The sequence below is a fragment of the Vombatus ursinus genome, unplaced genomic scaffold, assembly GCF_900497805.2.
Source record: "Vombatus ursinus unplaced genomic scaffold, bare-nosed wombat genome assembly UNPS02014802.1, whole genome shotgun sequence".
Taxonomy (NCBI): domain Eukaryota; kingdom Metazoa; phylum Chordata; class Mammalia; order Diprotodontia; family Vombatidae; genus Vombatus; species Vombatus ursinus.
In genome coordinates, this window is record NW_020954580.1 from 8,145,135 (window position 1) to 8,165,465 (window position 20,331).

At 42.1% G+C, this 20,331-nt stretch overlaps 1 protein-coding gene across 3 annotated transcripts in view; it reads right to left on the reverse strand.

The window, feature by feature from the left end:
* The window catches only part of SMARCAL1 (SWI/SNF related, matrix associated, actin dependent regulator of chromatin, subfamily a like 1), an 84,488-nt gene that overhangs the window by 51,540 nt on the left and 12,617 nt on the right, over window positions 1-20,331 (reverse strand). For all 3 annotated transcript variants that reach the window (XM_027873563.1, XM_027873562.1, XM_027873564.1), the window contains exons 6-7: window positions 9,258-9,441; window positions 1,207-1,357 (exon numbers count right to left, since the gene is read on the reverse strand). In XM_027873563.1, the coding sequence (XP_027729364.1) occupies window positions 1,207-1,357; window positions 9,258-9,441 (335 nt within the window). The remainder of the gene's footprint in view (window positions 1-1,206; window positions 1,358-9,257; window positions 9,442-20,331) is intronic.

Consider the following 20,331-nt stretch of genomic DNA (forward strand, 5'->3'; position numbering starts at 1 on the left):
GCCTCGATCAGGGAGGACTTGGGAAAGGACCAAGTTGTTGGGAAGCCAAAATAATTATCAAAGAGCTGGCTGAAGACACAGACCTTTAATCTGTACTTTCTTGTTCTTACACTGTAGTGCGTCGTCAATGAAGTAGTTCAGACTTTCCTAGTTGGTGGGTGGAGAAGTCTGGCAGAAGACTTAGGTGTTAGTCCCCCGAGAAAGTTCTCAGTTTTTTATGGGTTGCTAGCTTCATCACCTGTCAGGAATTTGAATGTAAGCCTCTGAAGGGCAGGGGTAGTTTTACTCCAGTCTTTGTATCTAGGATAGATTCCAGATGACTGATTAGCTAACTGACTGCCTAATTTTCTGTTACTGTTCCTCCTTTGTTCACTATTGAGGGGAGCAGAGCTATGCTCAGTGGCTAAGTCATCAGCCTCACTCTCTCCTCCAGTCGTGGAAGCCCAGTGGTAAAACAAAGGTTAAGAGGCCTGGCAATGGCCCAGGATGCAATGGGTGACCTTGGCCTTTCTAAATTAAGGTCTTCCTTAGGTTTTAGTTTATCTGAGGACTCGCCCATTCAATGACTAAGGGCTGCTTAAGAGTGGAGACAAACTATGGCTCAATTTAGCATCACAAAGATAGCAATCTGGGAGGGGAAGACCCTGAGTTTCTAGCCAGAATAGAAAACAAATGCTATCTGCACTCATTCTAAGCCATCAAAAGCTAAACAAGGAGTCAGGGAGGCCTGGATTGGGGCTATTACTGGCCATTCAAGGAAAGCCAGAGTGGTATGGGTTTTAAGGTGGAATCAAGTAGCTCCATTTAAAACATAGGTTTTTGAAAAACCTGTCTTTCCAGAGCTATATTTCAAGAAATCAAAAATGAAAACCATGAAGGATAAAAAAAAAATTGTCCCACCTTCTGAAAAAACATTAACAAAAATAAATTTCTTCATAAATAGAATGTAAATAAATACAAGTAAATTGGGTTCTTAGAACCCAATTTCCTAACCTGATATAGATAGAACAAAGAATGATAAACATAAGATAGATAATCTAGATAGGACTATTCCCTAAGCCAGCCAAGAGAGGACTTTATTCTTTCCTTAAAAGCCTTTAGGGAAGGAATTGTACAAACTCATTTTGTTACACATGTCACTGTCACCCAGTCCCTCCCGCCGGAATGTCTTCCTTACTAACACACATACACATATGAAGAATTAACCTGTTCCCAGGTGAACCGCACTGATGATGGCGTGACCACTAACAGAGGCCACTCTTTCCGGTAATATGCGGCAATACAGATGGCCTGAATCGTTTTTCCCAAACCCATATCATCTGCAAGAAGCAAACGGCCTCCCTTGGATACAGCAAAACTGCAAAGAGACAAAGCCATGATTAGGGCAGCCTCAACCTATCAATGACTTTCATTGTATATAATAATAATAACACTAAGATGAACTGGCATTTACATAGCACTTTAAGATTTCAAAGTGCTTTATAAATATTATTTCTTTTATCCTCTCAACAACCCTGGGGAGTAGATACTATTATTATCGTCTCCATTTTATAAATTTGCAAACTGAGGCAGACAGCGGTTAAGTGATTTGCCTAGGATCACACAGCTACTAGTCCTTGAGGCTGGATTTGAACTTCGGTCTATCCACTTTGCAAATAAACATGATGTTGAGCGTACAGTTCATAATTTAAGTAAATGCCAAGCCTAAATCAATTCACCTAAAATCAAGTTGCCTGTGAAACCCCATCTTAACAGCACTGGATATAATACTGTAGCCAAAGAGGGGAAGAGAGTCTTGGGGAGTCCCAGTTAACTATTTCAAACTGACAAAATTATGAAAACCAAAACACACCGAAGATGAACCATGAGATGAACCGTTTTGAAGCAAAATGGCTTTAGATGAATGATGCAGGCCAGTTACAACAGGCTACTATTCCCCAGGAAGAGAGAGACATGCAGCAAGGGCAGAGGACCTTGACCTGAGATTCATGAACTTTTTTTTAAAACATTTTGATAACTATATTTCAATAGAATTGCCTTCCTTTATAATCTTGCCCATCTTATTTTTAACATTTTAATAACTATATTTCAGTACCAGAGGTTTCCATTGTAATCTCATGGTTTTGTTTTTTATAATGTATTTAAAAAATATTCTTCTGAGAAGAGGTCCAGAGGTTTTATCAGTCAGCCAGGAGGCCATGACCCACAGAAAGGTTAAGAGCTAGGCTAGAAGCAGCTAGAAAGATTGTTGACTGTGAGGGCAGCCCAACTCTCAAGCAGTAGGGAATTTTACCGAATTTTGTGTTTAAGGTTATTAGGCCCATTCCCAACTGGTGTATTCATGATTTGTTTTTTTGTTCACCCTAGATTGGAGCATTCAGCTCCCTTTGTCTACCTCAGTATAAAACTGCACAGCAGAGACACTGCCATCTGCAAATGGTGGCTTGAACCCGGGTAGACGCCTGAGTTTCTATTTCATCAGGCCTTAATTTCCAGAATCAGGCCAAGACAAGGACCTGGGAGGCGAATGAGACGCTAGGGCACACAGGTCCTGCACCGTTTTTGTAGAAATGAATACATCCACTAAAATGGTTTGTATTGTATCTATAAATCCTATACTTTGATCAGTTTAGTGTGGGACTTTGTCTACATTCCTTGAAATCCCAACCCTAACTCACACAGCAACTAACTGTCTTGTTTCTGCATAAGAACTCAAGCCCAACAACAATCTGCAATTACTAGATCCTTCCCAGATCCTAAAGCACTTAGCAATCCTCCTAACCAAGTTCCAAATGGGCTGGGAAGTCTAGAAGACGTGGAGGCAGAGAGAACAGAAGTGACTTGCCAAAGATTTCTGGTGAAGCACGTAGGAGTCATAGAGAACCCAGGATCCCAGATTCCCATCTCAGTCTCCTATTGTTTGGATTAATGAAAAACAACATATCCTTTGGTCTGAAGCCTCAGCACACACTACACAATTAGCTAGCTGGCTACCAACAAACTGAGAAAAATGATGTATGCCACCCCACATAGCTAGGTCTTAGCTTGTTCCTGAGCAATGCCATGTCATAGATTGCCTTCCCAAAGAGCCTTTTGAGGGCAGATGTGAGAACTCTGAGAAGTACAATACTGACAGATGCCTAAGAGGCAGCTAGGCAGCCCCAGTGGATAGAGTACCAGACCTGGAATCTGGAAGACCTGAATTCAAATCTGGGCTTAGAAACTTATGAGCTGTGTCACAGATGCTGGGTAAGTCACTTGACATATGTCTGGATCAGTTTCCTCATCTGTAAGGTTGTTGTTTAGTCAATTAGTCATGTCCGACTCTTCATGATCCCATTTGGGGTTTCCTTGGCAAAGATAGTGGAGTGGTTGGCCATTTCCTTCTCCAGCTCAATTTACAGTTGAGGAAACTGAGGCAAAGAGGGCTAAACGATTTGCCCAGGGGCAACAGAGGCAGGTCTTCCATGTTGTTCTACTCCCTTTATATTCTCAGCAGCCACAACAACTGATCACTGCCTAGGAGAAAGAGACAACCTTCTTCCTAGCACTCCCCATGAACTCTCCACTCCTCTCCATGCTGCAGCCCCATCCAAGTGGATACATGGTGGGAAGTGACAACAGAAGGAAGCCAGAGCTGCTCAAATATTATTTTGCTTCCGTTTTTGTTTTTTTTTTCCTGCTAAGAATGACCTTTGGATGAATGGGAAAGAACAATAATGGCTAAGAGAGGAATGACACCAAAGATAAACAAGGAAATAATGAGAGAAGACCAAGGCTGCCAATAAAAGTTCAGTTCACCTGAAACAGATGAAACATGTCTTCTTCAAGGGCTGGTGAAATCATTCTCCATGACAAACGAAAGACTGGGGAGAACAGGAGAGGCCCCACAGGATGAGAAAAGGACAAACATTGTTATGGCTGCCAAGAGAAGGAAGAGAATGGCATCGGCAAGAAGTAGGCTGGTGAGCTTGGACTTGACTCCATTGCGGCCACATGCTAGAACGTATATTATTGAAGGCGTGGTTAGTGAACATCCAGGTGTCTGGAGTGGGCTGGCTAAGTTAGGACACCATGTCAATGACATTAGTCCCAATTTTAACACCCACGAGGGCCAATTGCCTTTGCTTTGGGTTCCATGGCCATGGAAGGCACGGCCAACAGTCAAGGGCAATCCACAGAAAAACTCTATGTTCATTCAAAGTGGTACTTTGGGCCCAGGGAGAGTTAAAAGTGGTGATCACTGGGAATGTGAAGAGACGATTATGCAGTACTGGAGATGTGAAGGCCATAGGAGATTTGGCATGAGTTCTACACTGAAGGCATGACATAGAGCAAAGTCCTTTTTGCATCTTTGGTCTGTGTGACAAATCAGTATTTACTCATCTGCCATTTCCTAGATGGCAAAGGCTGTCCTTCACAACCAGAATAATCACAGCTGGTACTTCGAGAGCCCATTAAGGGTTGCAATGCACTTTATAAATATTATTTTATCCTCTCAACAACCTTGGGAAGTAGATGCTATTATTCTACCCTTTTTACAGATGAAGAAACTGAAGCAGGTGGATGTGACATACCCACGCTCACAAAGCTGTAAGTGCATGAGGTCAGACTTGAACTCAGGCCTTCCTGATTCCGGGTCCTGCATTGCATCCAATGTATCATCCAGCTGCCTAGGAAGGTACTCCCTTCTTACCTCCTCCACTGAGAATCTCTAACTTCTTCCAAAGAAGCACAGCCCAGTCGCCACCTCTTAGGAAAGACCTTTCTTGATCTGCCCTTTCTAGCTGCTGGTGTTGCCCTGGCCCCTCCTAAAATTACCCCATATTTACTTTTTATATATTCTGAATACACTTACATGGACATATACATACTGCTTCTCCCTACAGAATGTAAGCTCCCTGAGGACAAGAACTGTTATAGAGGAAACTGATCACAGAAAGCCAATGTGGATGGTTTCATCAAGTACAGGACATGCCAAATAAACCTCATTTCCTTTTCTGAAAAGGTTATTGAACTCACAGAGCAGGGGAATGCTTTAGATCTGGTTTCTGGACGTTTTAGTAAAGTCTTTGCTAAAGTCTCTCTTGCAGAAAATACGGAGGAGTTTGGAATAGATGGAAGTAGGATCAGAAGGAACGGGAGCCGGGTGAACAGCTGGATCCAAAAGAAACCATCATTAGCTTGGTATTATCGTGGAGGCCTCCAAGGGAGGTTCTGAGGGGCCTTTCTTGGCCTTATACCATTGAGCATTTTTATCAATGGCTTGGAAGAGGGCACAGATGGTGGCATGCTCATCCCATATCACAAAAGCTGGGAGGAACGGCTGACACTCCACGGCAGAGTCAGGAGACAAAATGATCTTGGCACATTAGGAGAGTGAGCTGAACCTAACAAGGTGAAGTTTAATATGAATAAATATAAAGTCTTATGTCTGGATTCAGAAAACTGACTTCACAAATACAAGATGGAGAAGGCACTGCTAGAGAGCTATTTGTCTGAAAAAGATCTGGGAGTCTTAGTGGTCTTTATTAACACCGTGTTCAAACAAGGCTCAGGTAGGCACGGGCTTCCTTAAGAGCCTGCAAGAGAAACTTTACCAAGACTTCACTAAAACATAGAGAAACCAGATCTACAGCATTCCTCTGTTCTACCAGTTCAATAACTTCTTCAGAAAAGGAAATAAGGTTAATTTGGCATGACCCGTACCTGATGAAACCATCCACACTGGTTTTCTATGATCAGTTTCCTTTATAACAGTTCTTGTCCTCAGGGAGCTTACATTCTATAGGAAGAAACAATGTGTTTATATACATGTAAGTATAGTTTCCAGGGGAAAGGACGTGAGAGGCTCTAGGCACTCTGCACTGGCCAGACCACATCTGGAGTACTGTGCTGGTTCTGGGCGCTACAGCATAGGCAGGACATTGGTGAGCTAGAGAACATAAAGAAGGGGGCAACTAGAATGATGAAAAGCCTAGAGACCAGCCCATGAGGACTGGGGAAGATCAGAAATGGGGATCTTTAAGGTGGAAAAGAGAAGACTTGGGGTGAGGAGTGAAGTTGGGGAGGGGGAACATGGTGGCACTCTTCAAGTCCTTGAAAGGTTTCCACGTGGAGGGGGCATTGAACTTATTCCTCCTCGCCACAGAAGGTAGAATTGGGAGCACCAGATGAAAGCTACAAAATGTGAGGAAACCCTTCTCATCCAACAGAGCTACGCGGAAGCAGAATGGGCTGCCCCAGGATCGCTGGGTTCCCCTTGTCCCTGAAGGTCTTCAAGCAAAAGGCTAGATGAGCCCTTGGTGGGGATGTCACACAGGGAATCCTCTGGGGGAAGCAGGGGACAGCAGTTGGATTAAATGGCTGCTGGGGTATCCTCCCCTCAGGGCCTTCGACTTCTGCCTAACTCTTCCTCCCTATTTCTTGAACAACCTCAGAACAAACAACTTGGCTGAGGATAAGTTTAATTCCATTTAATTCAATAAACATTAATCAAGCATCTACCATACACAAGACAGTGACTGAGGGTCATCGAGGAGTGCAGGGAACTTACCGCTGACAAACAGCACTGCTCTCGAGTTTGGGCTGCCCAGTCATTACCGGAGTAAGAGGTCCGGGTTCCAGTTCTGGCTCCAGCCGGTTCTAGCTGTCTGATCCTGGGGAAGTCTCTTCACCTATCGTGCCTGTGTTTCTATGTAAAGTGAAGGATCGTAAGGTAACAGATCTCCCACTGGAAGGCAGCACACAGGCCATCTGTCTCAATTTCCCTTATACCTGCAGAGACTAAGACCCAGGTAGATACAGTGATTTGCTCAGGGCCACACCAGGAGTAAGCGACCAAAGCAGGATTTGGACCCAGATTTGGTTTTCTGATTCTAAAGACAATATTCTCTCCACCATCCTACAAATGCTGTGTTGGGCTTGACTGATCTCTGAGGTCCTTCTGGGCACTTAATCTCTGACGCTGGGTTCTAATTCCTTTCCTTCTCCCTGTCTAATCCAGGGTGCAGGCACTTGTAGGTGGGAGAGTTGTTAAGAAAGAGGAAGAGGAGGATGAAGAAGCCTGGACTGCCAACAAACTGGACTACTGTTTCCTAAGTAACTGCTGACCATGATCGCCTGTAGCACAGGGAAATGAACAGCATGGGGGATGGACTCCTCTCCCAATTTCTGCCCTCAAGTCTGGATTTGAATCAGAAAGAGAGGAAGAAAGGCCAAGAACACCATTAGTAGCTTCAGCACCTGCCTTTTCAAAGAGAGGACAAAAGATCAAGAGTTACCAAGATTCCAGTTTGCCAAGCCGACCCAGGCGAGGTGCACCTTATCCCCAGGCACCCTCAGAAATTGGTTTAATGCAAATAGAGATGAGGTTAATAGACAGCCCCGGCTTGAGGAGCTCCAAAGGACCTGATGAAGTGCTGGTATTCTAAGAAGGGAGCTTGGCACAGTAGGGGATGGGTAATCTCTATCAGCCTTAATGAAAAAACCATAGGAAGAAAGATTAAAGGAATGAACTGCACAGAAAGAAATTGGTTAAAACAAGGCCCAAAGGGGGTCTTAAATAGATAAAGGATAGAAATGCCAAGGAGAGATAAGAATTGTTTCAAAGTAGTTGGGGTTTTATTTGGGGGGTGGGGGGGACTATGGTGGTGATGAGAGGATATGAAAGGGAAAGAAATAGATGACAGACACAGCTGGAAGCAAAGGGATATAATGGGGATGGGTTCCCAGATTCAGAAGAATATCTGACAGCTATCTATCCAAATTAAGATACATTTTCTTAATGGATATGGCTTCTTGTTAGGAGCTGATAGGCTATTTCTAAACAGTCAAGGATTCAGGTGCTACTTCTTCCCATCTCTCACCTGTACAGAAATATCTTTTTTTTTTATTTTTTCAATATTCTTTTTTTAAATTTTAAGTTCCAAATTCTTTCCCTCTCACCAGCCCCTCCCCCATCCATTGAGAAGGCAACATGATACCCATCATACACGCAAAACATTTCCCTACTAGTCACACTGCCAAAAAAAAAAAAAGGCAAGGAAAATTTTTAAAATTACAAATATGCTTCAATCTGCACTCAGAGTTCATCAGTTCTCTCTCCAGAAATACCTTTCTAACCATACTGCCTGATAAAATCCACTTTATTATTCTGGGGCTGGTTATTCAAGCTCTCCAATTTCTAGTCTCTTGCCTTCCTTTTGGTCATTTTGTAGATTATTAGAATCTAAACAGAAGATGGATTGGGATAGGAAGATTCAATTCAAACCAACTAATTTTGCTATTTGTAAGCAAATATTCCAGGAGGGCCAAAGCACTGCCACCACCTCCCAGTACCTCCCATGGTAGAGGCAGCTTAGGCTCTGAACCCAAGAGATCTTGAGTAACCCTTCTTCCCAGGGCATCCCCTTGCTTCCAAATTCATTGCTCCCTTCCCTCTGAGCTCTCCCATTTACACCGTACATATCTTATATCTACATAGCTGTTTGCATGTTGTCTCCCCAACGGACTGTGAGCTCCTCGACAAGGGGGGACTGTTTCTGCCTTTCTTTGTACCCCCAGTGTATAGCACAGTACCTGACACATAGTAAGTGCTTAGTAATAAATGTTGCTGACTGACTGGCCTCTGAAAGCTCTTATCCAGAGGAGCAACTCTTGACCTGTCCCAGCAATCCCTTTGTAGGTCCCCTGTCCCAACCTCCTCAGCAGCCTCAGCTACTGAAATCCCACCAAAGTCCTGGGCACAGTCACATGCATCAGCGTCTGAATGGAGATGACATTAGAAAAGATGAAATACCACCAGTCTTGTCATATAATCAAAAGACCGTTGGGCCTTTCCAGTTGCCCTGCGCCCGAACCTTCCCATATGTGTTTTGTCCTCTATCAGAAAGTGAGCTCCTTAACAGCTTGATTTTTTATCTATATTCCCAGGCAACTTAATTTTTTAAAAATTAATTCAAGTAGGAGATTTTTTATCTATATTCCCAGGCAATTTAATTTTTTAAAAATTAATTCAAGTAGGAGAAAAAGGCCATGCAAAGGAGGTTAAAATTAATGGTTAAAATAAGACTTTAGCATCATTTGTAGATTATGGACTCACTCTAAGATCACAGATAATCACAATAATCAATAATTAAATGTTTCCAAAAGAAATTAATAGGGATAAGCCTCTATTATGGGTGACTGGGACAGCACCCATCTTATAGAATGAAATCACAGTAGTGATCTGCCTGACCCAAGATAGAGGCACCTACTTGACTCCAGTTCTCTGGAAGGGCATCAAACCAGACACAAGTTTTGAATCCACTGTGGAGAGGTCGGCCTCGGGGACTTCATCTGGGCGAGGAGACTTCTTCTCAAGATGGGCAGCAAAAGCCTGGAGAACCACCTTGGGCAAAGGTTCCAGCTGGACGCCCAGAAGCTTGCAAACCTCTTCCACTAAGAAGAAGAAAAAAGGCGTATTAGCTAGAGAATATGCAGGATAAAGGGGTGTGTGGGGTGGGGGGTGGGGGGGAACGAATGCCTCAAAGGTTAGAGAGGACAGGGTATAATTTTTAATAAGAAGTTATCTACTATAGTTTAGCTTCCCAAAAGGCTTCATTAGCCCTTGGAGAGTTCCACAGCTGCAGAAACAGTTCTCATTTTATGTAAATTCTCATTATGCAAATTCAACTTTGTAGAATTCTGAAGGAAATCCACATTCCAAAAAAATACCTGTGTTAATTTTACTGTACAGCACTCTGCTCTCTCTCTGCTTCTGCCCCTCGGCTCAGCTCAGAGCTCCACAGCTTCCCACTCCCCACCAAAAAACAAAACAAAACCCTTAAAAATGCTCTCCAAGTCAAAGCAGAAGAAGAGATACTAGGACAGACTGCCACTGCCCCTGCTGCTGGATGAGGGGTTTGGCTTGAGGCCTCTGATGCCAAGAGGAGACCTTTGTCCTCTTCTGACCACGTGTCTGCCCCCTACATACCGCAGGTCTATCCCTGGCTCCCATGTGGCCAGTCCTCTCCTGTCTCTGGCCCTCATGTGTCTGCCCCCGGGGTATTCTTCCTCTTAGTTCCATCGAGGCCCCCATGTGGCTGGCCACAACCCCCATTTCTCTATCCCTAGCCCCCACATATCCTTTAACCATGTACCAGCCCCCTCCTTCCCCTGACACTCAGCCCTCTTCCTGACTCCCTCCCTTTTCCCTTTGCCATATCCACAGACAAATCTGCATTTTATAGAAATTGCTTTACGTAGAGGTCTGTGGAATGTCCATTTATGTAAAGTGAGAACTGTCTGTACTTCCATCCACCATGTTGTTCCTAATAGCCTAGATATCTGGACCAGAACCAATGCCCTGGAGGTTTTAACCCATTCATCTCAGAACTTCTGCTCCAGTGGTCCCCCTGTCTTGGTTGACGAGTGCCCGCCCCCCCCCCAGCCCACTAGTTCAAGCAGGGCCCAGCCATGTTTCAATTCACACCCTGCTCCCTGGTTCTCTTCTGGACAGCCTAGACACTGATGAGATAACTTTCCCACCCACTTCAGTTCTAGAATCATTATCAAATCAACTCTACATTGTTCCTTGAAGGGATCTGTTAAATCTATTCCTAAATCCAGTGTGCTGTCTCCTCCATTAGAATTTAAGCTCACCTTACATTCCCTAACCAGGGAATATCTTTGCTGTTGTATTTTTATCCTCAATACTCAGCAGGGTGCTACATAGTAATAAGTACTTAAAAAATGTTTTTTCATTCATTCTCTATCCTTCAATTTCCTCAACCAGGGGCAGCTAGGTGGCGTAGTAGATACAGTACCAGCCCTGAAGTCAGGAGGACCTGAGTTCAAATCTGACCTCAGATATATAACACTTACTAGCCCCAAGTGCCTCGCCAAAAAAAAAAAATTTCCTTAACCATAGAATATGGACAAAAAGACTATAAGACTATAAAGGCAATGAATACTTCACTTTTTGTGTCACAGCAGGAAAAATACATTAGTTTAAATAGGACAGAGGCCTGCCCTCAAGGAGTTTACAAAGCCAACATGACAGGTAACCACATGCCAACACCAAAAAGGAGACCAGAATGACGGGATGAAAAACTGAGCCGTGCATCTTTAAAAATCGGAATGAGCTGCTAGATTTGTTTGGGATTTGAGGGTTAACAGACAAGGTCAGTTACAGATAAGTAAGATAATCAAACAGGTAAGAGATATTTATTTGGTTTGATGAGATCAGAACTAGAAGGGAGGGAACCCACTAGGGGCAGTGGGAAAGTAGTTTAAAATGTAAATGTGGGAGGAGGGGAGGGGGTTCTGGGGCAAAAAAAAAATATATACATATATATATATGTGCATATCAAATTGCTTACTGTCCCAGGGAGGAGGGAGGAAAGGGAGGGAAAGAGCAAATTTGGAACTCAAAAAATTTGTTAAATGAATGTTAAAAAGTAGCTTTACATGTAACTGGGAAAAAAATACTTTATATAAAAAAGGAAACTTTTAAAAATATAAACATGTATATGTGTGTGTTGTCCCAAAAGTTTTAAGCTTTAATAAGCATTCATACATACATATATGTGTGTGTCTATCTATCTTTATGTACGTGTGTATATACATACACAGAGAGAGAGAGAGAGAGAGAGAGAGAGAGAGAGAAAGAGAGAGAGAGAGAGAGAGAGAGAGAGAGGAGATATAACTCAAGAAGCCTGGTTGACTAGAGGCTACGTTCCTATCTTCTCTTAAAAAAAGATGTCACTGTTATTCCCTTGCAGTCATCATCACTATGGTTAAGAGGCTTGAAAAGAAACATTCTTGGAGGCTGGGAGAAAATGCATGACTAGTTCATCACCTAAAGCTATTATTAGAGGAGCCATCATTTTCCTTCCTGCTTTACCAGTGAATTACTCAGAGTTTTGGCTTTTGTTTATGTTTTTTCTCTTAGTGATATGGTCCTAAATCCATAGGCCGGGGGTAGGAAGAGGATGAGAATTACTGACTTGTAGCAAAAAAAAAAAAAAAAAAAAAAAAAAATCTATCAAGGTCCACGTGGAACTGAAAATTTTTTTGAGGCTTTGTTCTAATTATTTTTTGAGAGAAAGGTTACTCTTCCTTGATTCTCTCATTAAGAGGGAACATAATGTTTTATTCAGCAAACATGATGGACATTTAAAAACATATTTCAATATCATATTTTGAAGGAAAAGAAGAAAAAAGAGGAAGAACAAGAGACAGAATAGAAGGGGAAAGAGCAGACAACAAAAACAAGGCACTGAGAAATAGTCACAGTGGTAAAGAGGTGAGGAGGGGGGAGGGGAGGGCCATAAAGAAAGGGAAAGAAAGGGATTTTGGATGATCCAAGACCAGTAAGCTATGTAGAATCCTAGAATCTCAGAGGTGGAAGGGGCCTTGGGAGCCACTCAATCATATAACAGAGGCAGTGTGGCATACTGAATTAAGAACCAGCCTCTCAGAGCTCTAAGCAGCCCTCTAAGACTACAGGGAAGAGAAGGTGCCACCCTGCAGTGGAAGAGAGAGTTTTCTCACCAGGGAAATACTCGGCCCAACGAAATCACACATTCAGTCCCAGCTTCTATCTATGACATACTTGACAAATCCTCATCCGGTTTTTCCTTAAAGACCTCCAATTGCTTCCTGAGGCAGCCTATTCCACTTGGGGTAGCTCTCATTAGGAAGCTTTTCCTTCTATCAGAGAAAAAGTTGCCTCAATGTGCCCCTTTGCAACTTCCACCCACCACTTCCAGATCAGCCTTCTAGGACCATCTTTTCATGTCAGTCTTTAGAGCGCATGGAAACAGCCAACCACCCCCTGTCCTCACCTCCCTTTAACTGATGTTCAAATGATGTGAACTTGAGACCTTTCCTTCAACTCACTGCCCTCTGCATGTTCTCTAGAACATCTCCACATCCTTCTTTCTTTTTCACTCTTATAGAACACTTTATATTTTTTAAATTTATTTTTGTTTTCAATATTCACTTCCAGAAGCTTTTGAGTTTTCAATTTTCTTCCCCTCCCTCCACTCCCCACTCCCCAAGAGGGCAAGCAATCTGCCACAGGCTCTACATATACATTCATATTAAGTATTAAACATATTTTCACATTAGTCACGTCCAACATCCTTCTTAAAACACAACACTGAGGTAGTAGCCTTACCTGGGCTTCCACCTTCTTCATGCCTGGAACCTAAGCCCTCTTAATGTAATCCCAGGATGCATGAGTTTTTTCTGGCTACCATATCACACTGTTGACTCATGATGTGTTTGCAGTCTCTTAAAACTCCCAGATTTTTTTTTTCAGACAAACTATGCCTAATCATGCCTCCCCCATTTGGTACTTTCTCAACCCACGCATATGCCATTACATTGTTCCCCACTGAGTTTCATCATACTAGATTTGGCTCCACATTCTAGCCCATGAAGATCTTTTTAGTTCCTGACTTGGTCATCTAGGGTACCTGCTGTCCTTTCCAGCTTTGTGCCATTTGCAAATTTGATAAGCATGCCACCAAACTGTCGATAACAATGTCAAGACAGTACAAAGTTAACAGCCATTCCCCAAACAATAAATGGTTAAATGACAGGAACAAATAGTTCTCAAGAGAAGAAATGCAAAGTATTCACAAGCACATGAAAATAGACCAAGATGATAAAAAATAGCAACAGGCAATGTTAGAGGGGTTGTAGGATGATGACGGGCATATTAATATATTGTTGCTGGAGCTATGAAATGGCACAACCACTGTGGAAATCAATTTAGAATTATGCAAATAAAGAGACTAAAATGTCCTTGCCCTTTCAACCCAGAAATTCCATTGCTGGGCTTACATTACAAGCAAGCCATCAATAAGAACAAAGTCATCTAGTACAGCAAAATACTTAAAGCAGTACTTTTTGCAATAGCAAAAAATTATAAACAAAGTAGATGCCCATCCATTGGGGAACAGTTCAACAAACAGAGGGACAGGAATATAATGGAATGTTATGGTGTTGTAAGAAATGATGTGTGAGATAAATACAGAGAAGCATGGAAAGATCTATATGAACTGATGCAGAGTGAAGTAAGCAGAGCCAGAAAGAAAATATACACAATGACTACAACAACCATGGACACAAAAGTAAAAAAGTGAATATAGCCAAAGTATAAAGATCAAGCATGACTTGAATGAAGAATGAAGAGGTATGAGAGGACACCACTAATTCACCCCTTCATCAGAGGTGGTAGGTCCACATTACATATTTTTACATTTGCATTACATATTGACATTTCACATTTTTCAGACTTTTTCAATTAATTGATCAGTTGTACTCATTTTCTTCCTTTTTCTTTTTTTAATCTTAAAAATACTACTTGTTATATGGGATGTCTCTTGGGGAGGGAAAAAGAGAGGAATACTGGGGAAAACTATGATGACATAAAAAAATAAGATATCAATAAAAATGTATTTTTTTTTAATGACAGGACAAAGGACAAGCATAAATCCCTTGGGCAATCCACTGGAATTCCCCATCCAAGATGATACTGAACCATTAGTGACGACTTTTAGGGTCTCTCCATTCAACCAGGTCTCAATCTGCGTACTTGTATCATCACAGCCTCAGCTCTCATCACTCTATCTTTTCCACAAGAATGGAATGAGAGAATTTAGCAAATGTTTTACTAAAATATAGGTTTACAAACAACAACAAAACAACACAGCATTTCCCTGATCTAACAGTTGAGTAAATTTCCAAAGAAGGACATCAGCTTAGTGTGCCATGATACGCTCTTGACGAATGCCAGCTCCATGTTTGCACCATTTTTTCTTTTCCCAGACAATCACTAACCATTTCCTCAAGCACAGATTCTAGAAGTTTGCCAGAAATTGAAGTCAACCTCACTGACCTAGAGTTTGCAGAGTCTATTCACCTCCAACTTTGAATATCAGGAAATCTGCCTTTCTCTCATCCTGTGGCACCTCTTCTCTTCTTCATCGTCTTCCATAGTGGCTCAGCAATTACGGCCTCGGATTCCTTCAGAACCCAAGGGACAGAAGATGACTTGAACCAAAGGAAGTTCAGTACTCTTTTACTATCTCCAGTGAGAAGGGGGGTTGGGCTTGCGATGTTTCATATTCTCTTTCCTTTTATTTTTTGTTATGAGATGGCTCATATTTAATTCTTTAGAATTAAAGGGAAGGGAGAGATATATATTAAAGAAATAAAGTTGATATAAAAATGATAGCTATATATATACATATATTTTTTTAAAAATAGAATAGCATTTCCCTTTGTTGGTCCCTCCAATTTTTTGAAGATGAAATTTGTATTAAGGCAAGAAATAATCAGCTGTGCTGTTTTTGTGAGAGAAAAATCTCCATTGAATGTTCAGATAACTGAAGGCTCACATGAGTACTATATCATACCTCAGGGCTAGGCTTGTGATTTCTTTCCTGAACTCCTCATCTAGTTCCTACTTCTGTCCAGGTGGTCTGTGGTATACTCCTAAGACAAAAATCACCTCTGTTAAGATCACCTCGGCTTCTGCCTCCATCCATCATCACCCCAAGGCTTCTTCCCTCTGATTCTCTGGTCTTTTTCACATAAGCATATATTCTAAATATTTGCAACCCCTAATCCTCACCCCTTCCCTCCACCCCTGCCACATGCATACTCATTTCTTTAGAATAAGATACACATAGCCAACCATTCAGAGACATATTTCAGTCATGGGGTTCACGCTATCAAGCCTCAGTGATAACTAGGAAGGCTTCCTTGTGATAGAACCTCAAGGTCAAGGGCTCCTTACCTGGAGGCCATGAACTTACTTTTTTTTGGAGGGGGCAGGGCAATTAGGATTAAGTGACTTGCCCAGGGTCACACAGCGAGTAAATGTCTGAGACCAGATTTGAACTCAGATCCTCCTGACTCCAGGGCTGGTCCTCTGTCCCCTGCACCACCTAGCTGCCTCTGAACTTATTTTTTCAATATTTTGCTAACTATACTTCAGTGGAATTGGGTTTCCTTTGTAATCCTAGGTATTTTATGCATTTAAGAACATAATTCTGTGGAGGCTTCCCCTAGGCTTCAAGTATTCTATTTCAAAAGGAACCAGACTGCTCTGGTTCATCTTCCTTGGGATCACAGAGTTAGAATTGGAAGGGGGCTCAGAGAACATTAAGTCTAACCCCCTCATTTTACAGATGGGGAAACTGAGGCCCAGAGAAGTGATGTGCATTTAGCAGCACAGTGCCGAGCACATAGTAGGTACTTTAAAAAATGCTTGTGTCTTCCTTCCTTGCCCAAGGTCACACACATAAGTTAGAAAAGCAAGATTTGAGCTTATATCCTCTGATTTCAAAATCAGTATTCTTCCCACTCTACCATGCTTGTCACTTATACAGGGTGTCCCAAAATGGCTGGTGCAGTTTTAAGCTCCATGGTGATGCTATCATAGTACACGGAAGGGTGGGCCTGGAGTCAGGAGTTCCAATTTGGCCTCAGACACTCACCAGCTGTGTGACCCTGGACAAATCTCTTAGGTTTGTTTGTCTCATTTTCCTAACAGTAAATTGATGATAGCAAGCTCTTGGGGTTGTGGTAAGGATCAATGAGATAATATATGTAAAAGAATGCTTCGGCAGACAGTAGGCGTTATCTAATTTACTGCCTGATGGCATAAAACTACACTGAGACACTCTGTACTTTATGTGAGGCCACGGGTGTCACTGCAAGTTCACTCTTTGATTTTGTCTCCTAGGAAGAGGAGGTCTTAAGAGCTACTCTTCTTCCTACATTGGCATTACTACACAAACACCAGCTTTCTTCCTCCCTGCTTTTCAGTTTAAAACCCTTTTGATGAGACATGCAAGAGTCTGTGCAAATATATTCTTAGTAGTTAAGGGCATTCTATCACTAACCAAGAGCCTATCATTCCTCTATTTCAAACTTTCTTTGAGAAATCCAGACCCTATTTTCTGTTGCTACTTTCTTAAACAGCTGTTCACTCCCCAAATCTGTTCTTTTCTTGTGAATCCCTTGCCCCTGACAAGTAGCAGTAGCAAAAAACCCAAGAGCCTTGAGGTCTTTGGGCTTCTGGCTGAAGACTCCCAAATCTTTTCTGTGCTGTGTGGGCTTCCTTTGGCGGGATCATATGTGACCACATGAATCATTAGAAGAGAGCATTAACTTTGACAAGGTTTTCTGTCATGTCCAGGACATGTGCCCCAGGAAACTAATAGACCTCTCTACTGTTCTTATCAAAACAACCAGTGGCTACTCTGCTGTCCTTTGTCGGGGAGTCATCCACCACACTGGCTCTTTTCTCTTCTTCCTCTGACCCTTGCAAGATGATTTCTTACAAGAAGCAGTCACTGGTCTTCTTTATCATTCCTTAAGAGTATAAGTCCCTACGTTCTCCTAAGAGCACCCAGCTCCCTCCTCTCCAGAAGAAACTCCAGATTTCCTTTTTAGCTCAAATGCCTCCTCTGTGTGACATTCTTCTACTCTCTGGCCTCCTGACAGAAGTCAAGATTCCTCTCTGCCTCTTCAGATCCCCTTACTTCTTCCTTTCCTACTAAATTCCCACCTCCAGCCTATCTCACTTGAGCTGTGGGATTCCTAGAATCACCACTGATCATTTCCATTTTGGAATGCTAATCAGTTGGTTAACTGCTGTTCACAACTCTTGAATTATCCTTTATCCTTAAAAACCTTCAGGATTTCCTAGGGATAATGATGACAGCCTGCTGGAAGGAAGGAGGTGGAGGGGAAGGAGAAAAGGGTCAAGATCATTCTCTGGATTTCAACTGATAAGAGCAGTATTACCCAAGCAGTGCAGAGTACTGAAGAGGCAAAAGAAATCCCACCTTCATCACTTACTAGCAGCCTTGAGCCAATCACTTAATCTCTTTGAGCCTGTTTCCTCAACTGTAAAACGGGAATAATATTTATAGTACCTACTGCATAGGGTTGCTGTAAATCACTTTGTAATGTTATATAAATGTCAGCTATTATCATCATCATTATTATTAAATCAAGACAGAAAACCAGATGTCCCTCCCCATGTTCCTATACAAAAGAATCAGTCCTGAGTATGCTGCTTTGAATTTTCTAGGTTGGTTCTCTGTTTTTTTTTTTATAATCTTCTTTTCTTTCACTGTTCCACAAGACCTTAGAACAAGTCAGACAAAAAAATTCCTTCACACCAAACACCAAATAGATACCCATTATAAATATTAATGCGAAAGTGGAAGGCTGACCCATCTATTGCCATCTTAAATTGGGTTGTGTTTCCAATTTACTTAAGCCCTTTTATAGAGAAATCAAAACACATTTCTGTTCTCTACAAAACACAAGCACCAGTTATTCCTGGAAGCAGTATTCACATACCAAATTCACTGTGATGTGAAATTGGGCAAGGCTTAAGGCATTAATGTAACAGTCCATCCATCTTGATGCAGAACTGCACTTTACACCTCCAAATTAAATCTGAGCATGCTGGTTTCTACATACTTCAACAGACTAGGCACTCTATGTGCCTTCAGAAACAGTTTTCATTTTAATCCTGGTGATCACCAGCACTCAAATAGCAGATGAAAATCAAGGCAGGATTGATGATCTATCTGGCTTGAAGGATGGTGCTTCATAAGCATAATTTTTTGGCATCCAGTTTTTTACAGCCATCCAATTCTCTACAACCATCCTCTCCACAACATAGGCTCCCAATTCAACTACTCAAGTGTGCCACTGAGGAACACTGTGTTTTCTGAGCTTATTGACTATCTCCACTGTCCTTTCCCTAGTGCAGGGGAAATGATGATGGTAAGCTCTCTGGCAAATGGGAATCATCTGAGGGCCATTTTTATGAAAGAGCTTTTCAGTTAAGACCAATTGAATCACATGTTTCCAAACAGTATGTGACAGAGGGAAATCAGTCCCTGAAAGGGATGGCGCTGGTCCATACTAGCACAAAAACCATAGCCCAATGCTGATTTCATATCGGGAAAAAGGTACTAGTCCCTTAAAAGTCAGAGAAGAGGAAGGTATTCTCTAAAGGCAACCTGTCATAGAGTATGTTGAGATCACCTTCATCAGTGAGAAATCATGTATTGTCATAGTTTTAATGTCATTACTCTCATATACTGGCATATACATTCATATTGTTAGCACAGTATATTGTCTTTTCTCTATTTTTCAAAGGACGGCAAACTATGGCCTGGGGGGGCCAAATATAGTCTGCTGCTTATTTCTGTATAGCCAGCAAGCTAAGAATAGGTTTTTTTTTACATTCTTTAATACAATAAAATTTATTTTAAAATATAAAAACCATTTTTAGCTGATGGACCATACAAAAAAAGGCCTTGGTTTGTTAGACCCTGATCTAGAGTAAGGACCCTTCCAGGTCCTTTGTTCAGAGATTACAACCCCCAAACTCCCCAGTACTGGTGAGCTGGATTAAAATATAAATGGGAAATGTTTACCAAGATAAATAAAAATACAACATTGATAATGTTAACCTGTGGTTTTCTAAGTCAATACGCAGCCTGCAGGGATGCATTTCTGTTTGAGTTTGACAAGACTGCTCCAACTGAACCTTCTTCTTTTACAGAGGAGGAAACTAAGGCCTAGAGAGGTGAAATAACTTTGCTGAAGTCATGGAGATAGTAAATGGCAGAGTTGAGATTAGAACTCGGGTTCTATGACATCACTGAATCCAGAATTCTTTTGGGTTCTAATGAATCTTCGCATGCAAGGACCAACAGAAATTAGCACTCCCCAGAAGTCCTTGCACACAATGATTCCTTAGAGCATTGACCTTATTTCATAGAAAAGGTGAGGGAGATCCAAGGGGAGAAATGCAGTGAGTCCAGGATCCCAGACGTGTCAGGTGCCATCCGGGGTTTATGGCACTTTGTCTCCACACCATCAAAGCCAATTTACCACCCCCTCTAGATTCCACCTTCTTTCAACAAATGCCAGGTAAGACCCCAAGTCCTGGGCCAGGGAGGGGTTCTAGCCCCAGCTCTGCCTCTAACTTACTGGAGGGCTTTGAACAAGCTGCTTCCCTTCTCAGGACCTCAGGAAGAATTAATTGTCTTTGCCGGGAGGTAGCTGAGCTCATATAGAAGACAACACTTCCATTTCTTTAAAGGCAGCAAAAGAGCAAGATGAAAGATGGCTATATCGCAGCAGAAAGAAGCCATTCAGCTTACACTCAAATTTGTCCTTGGCTAAGGATTCCACAGAAGTCCTAAATGGCTGTGGTCAGAGGACAGTAACAGTTCCACAGACAGCAGGTCACCTTTTGGTTTCAGTCTGCTTATGGATACTAAATATTTTATA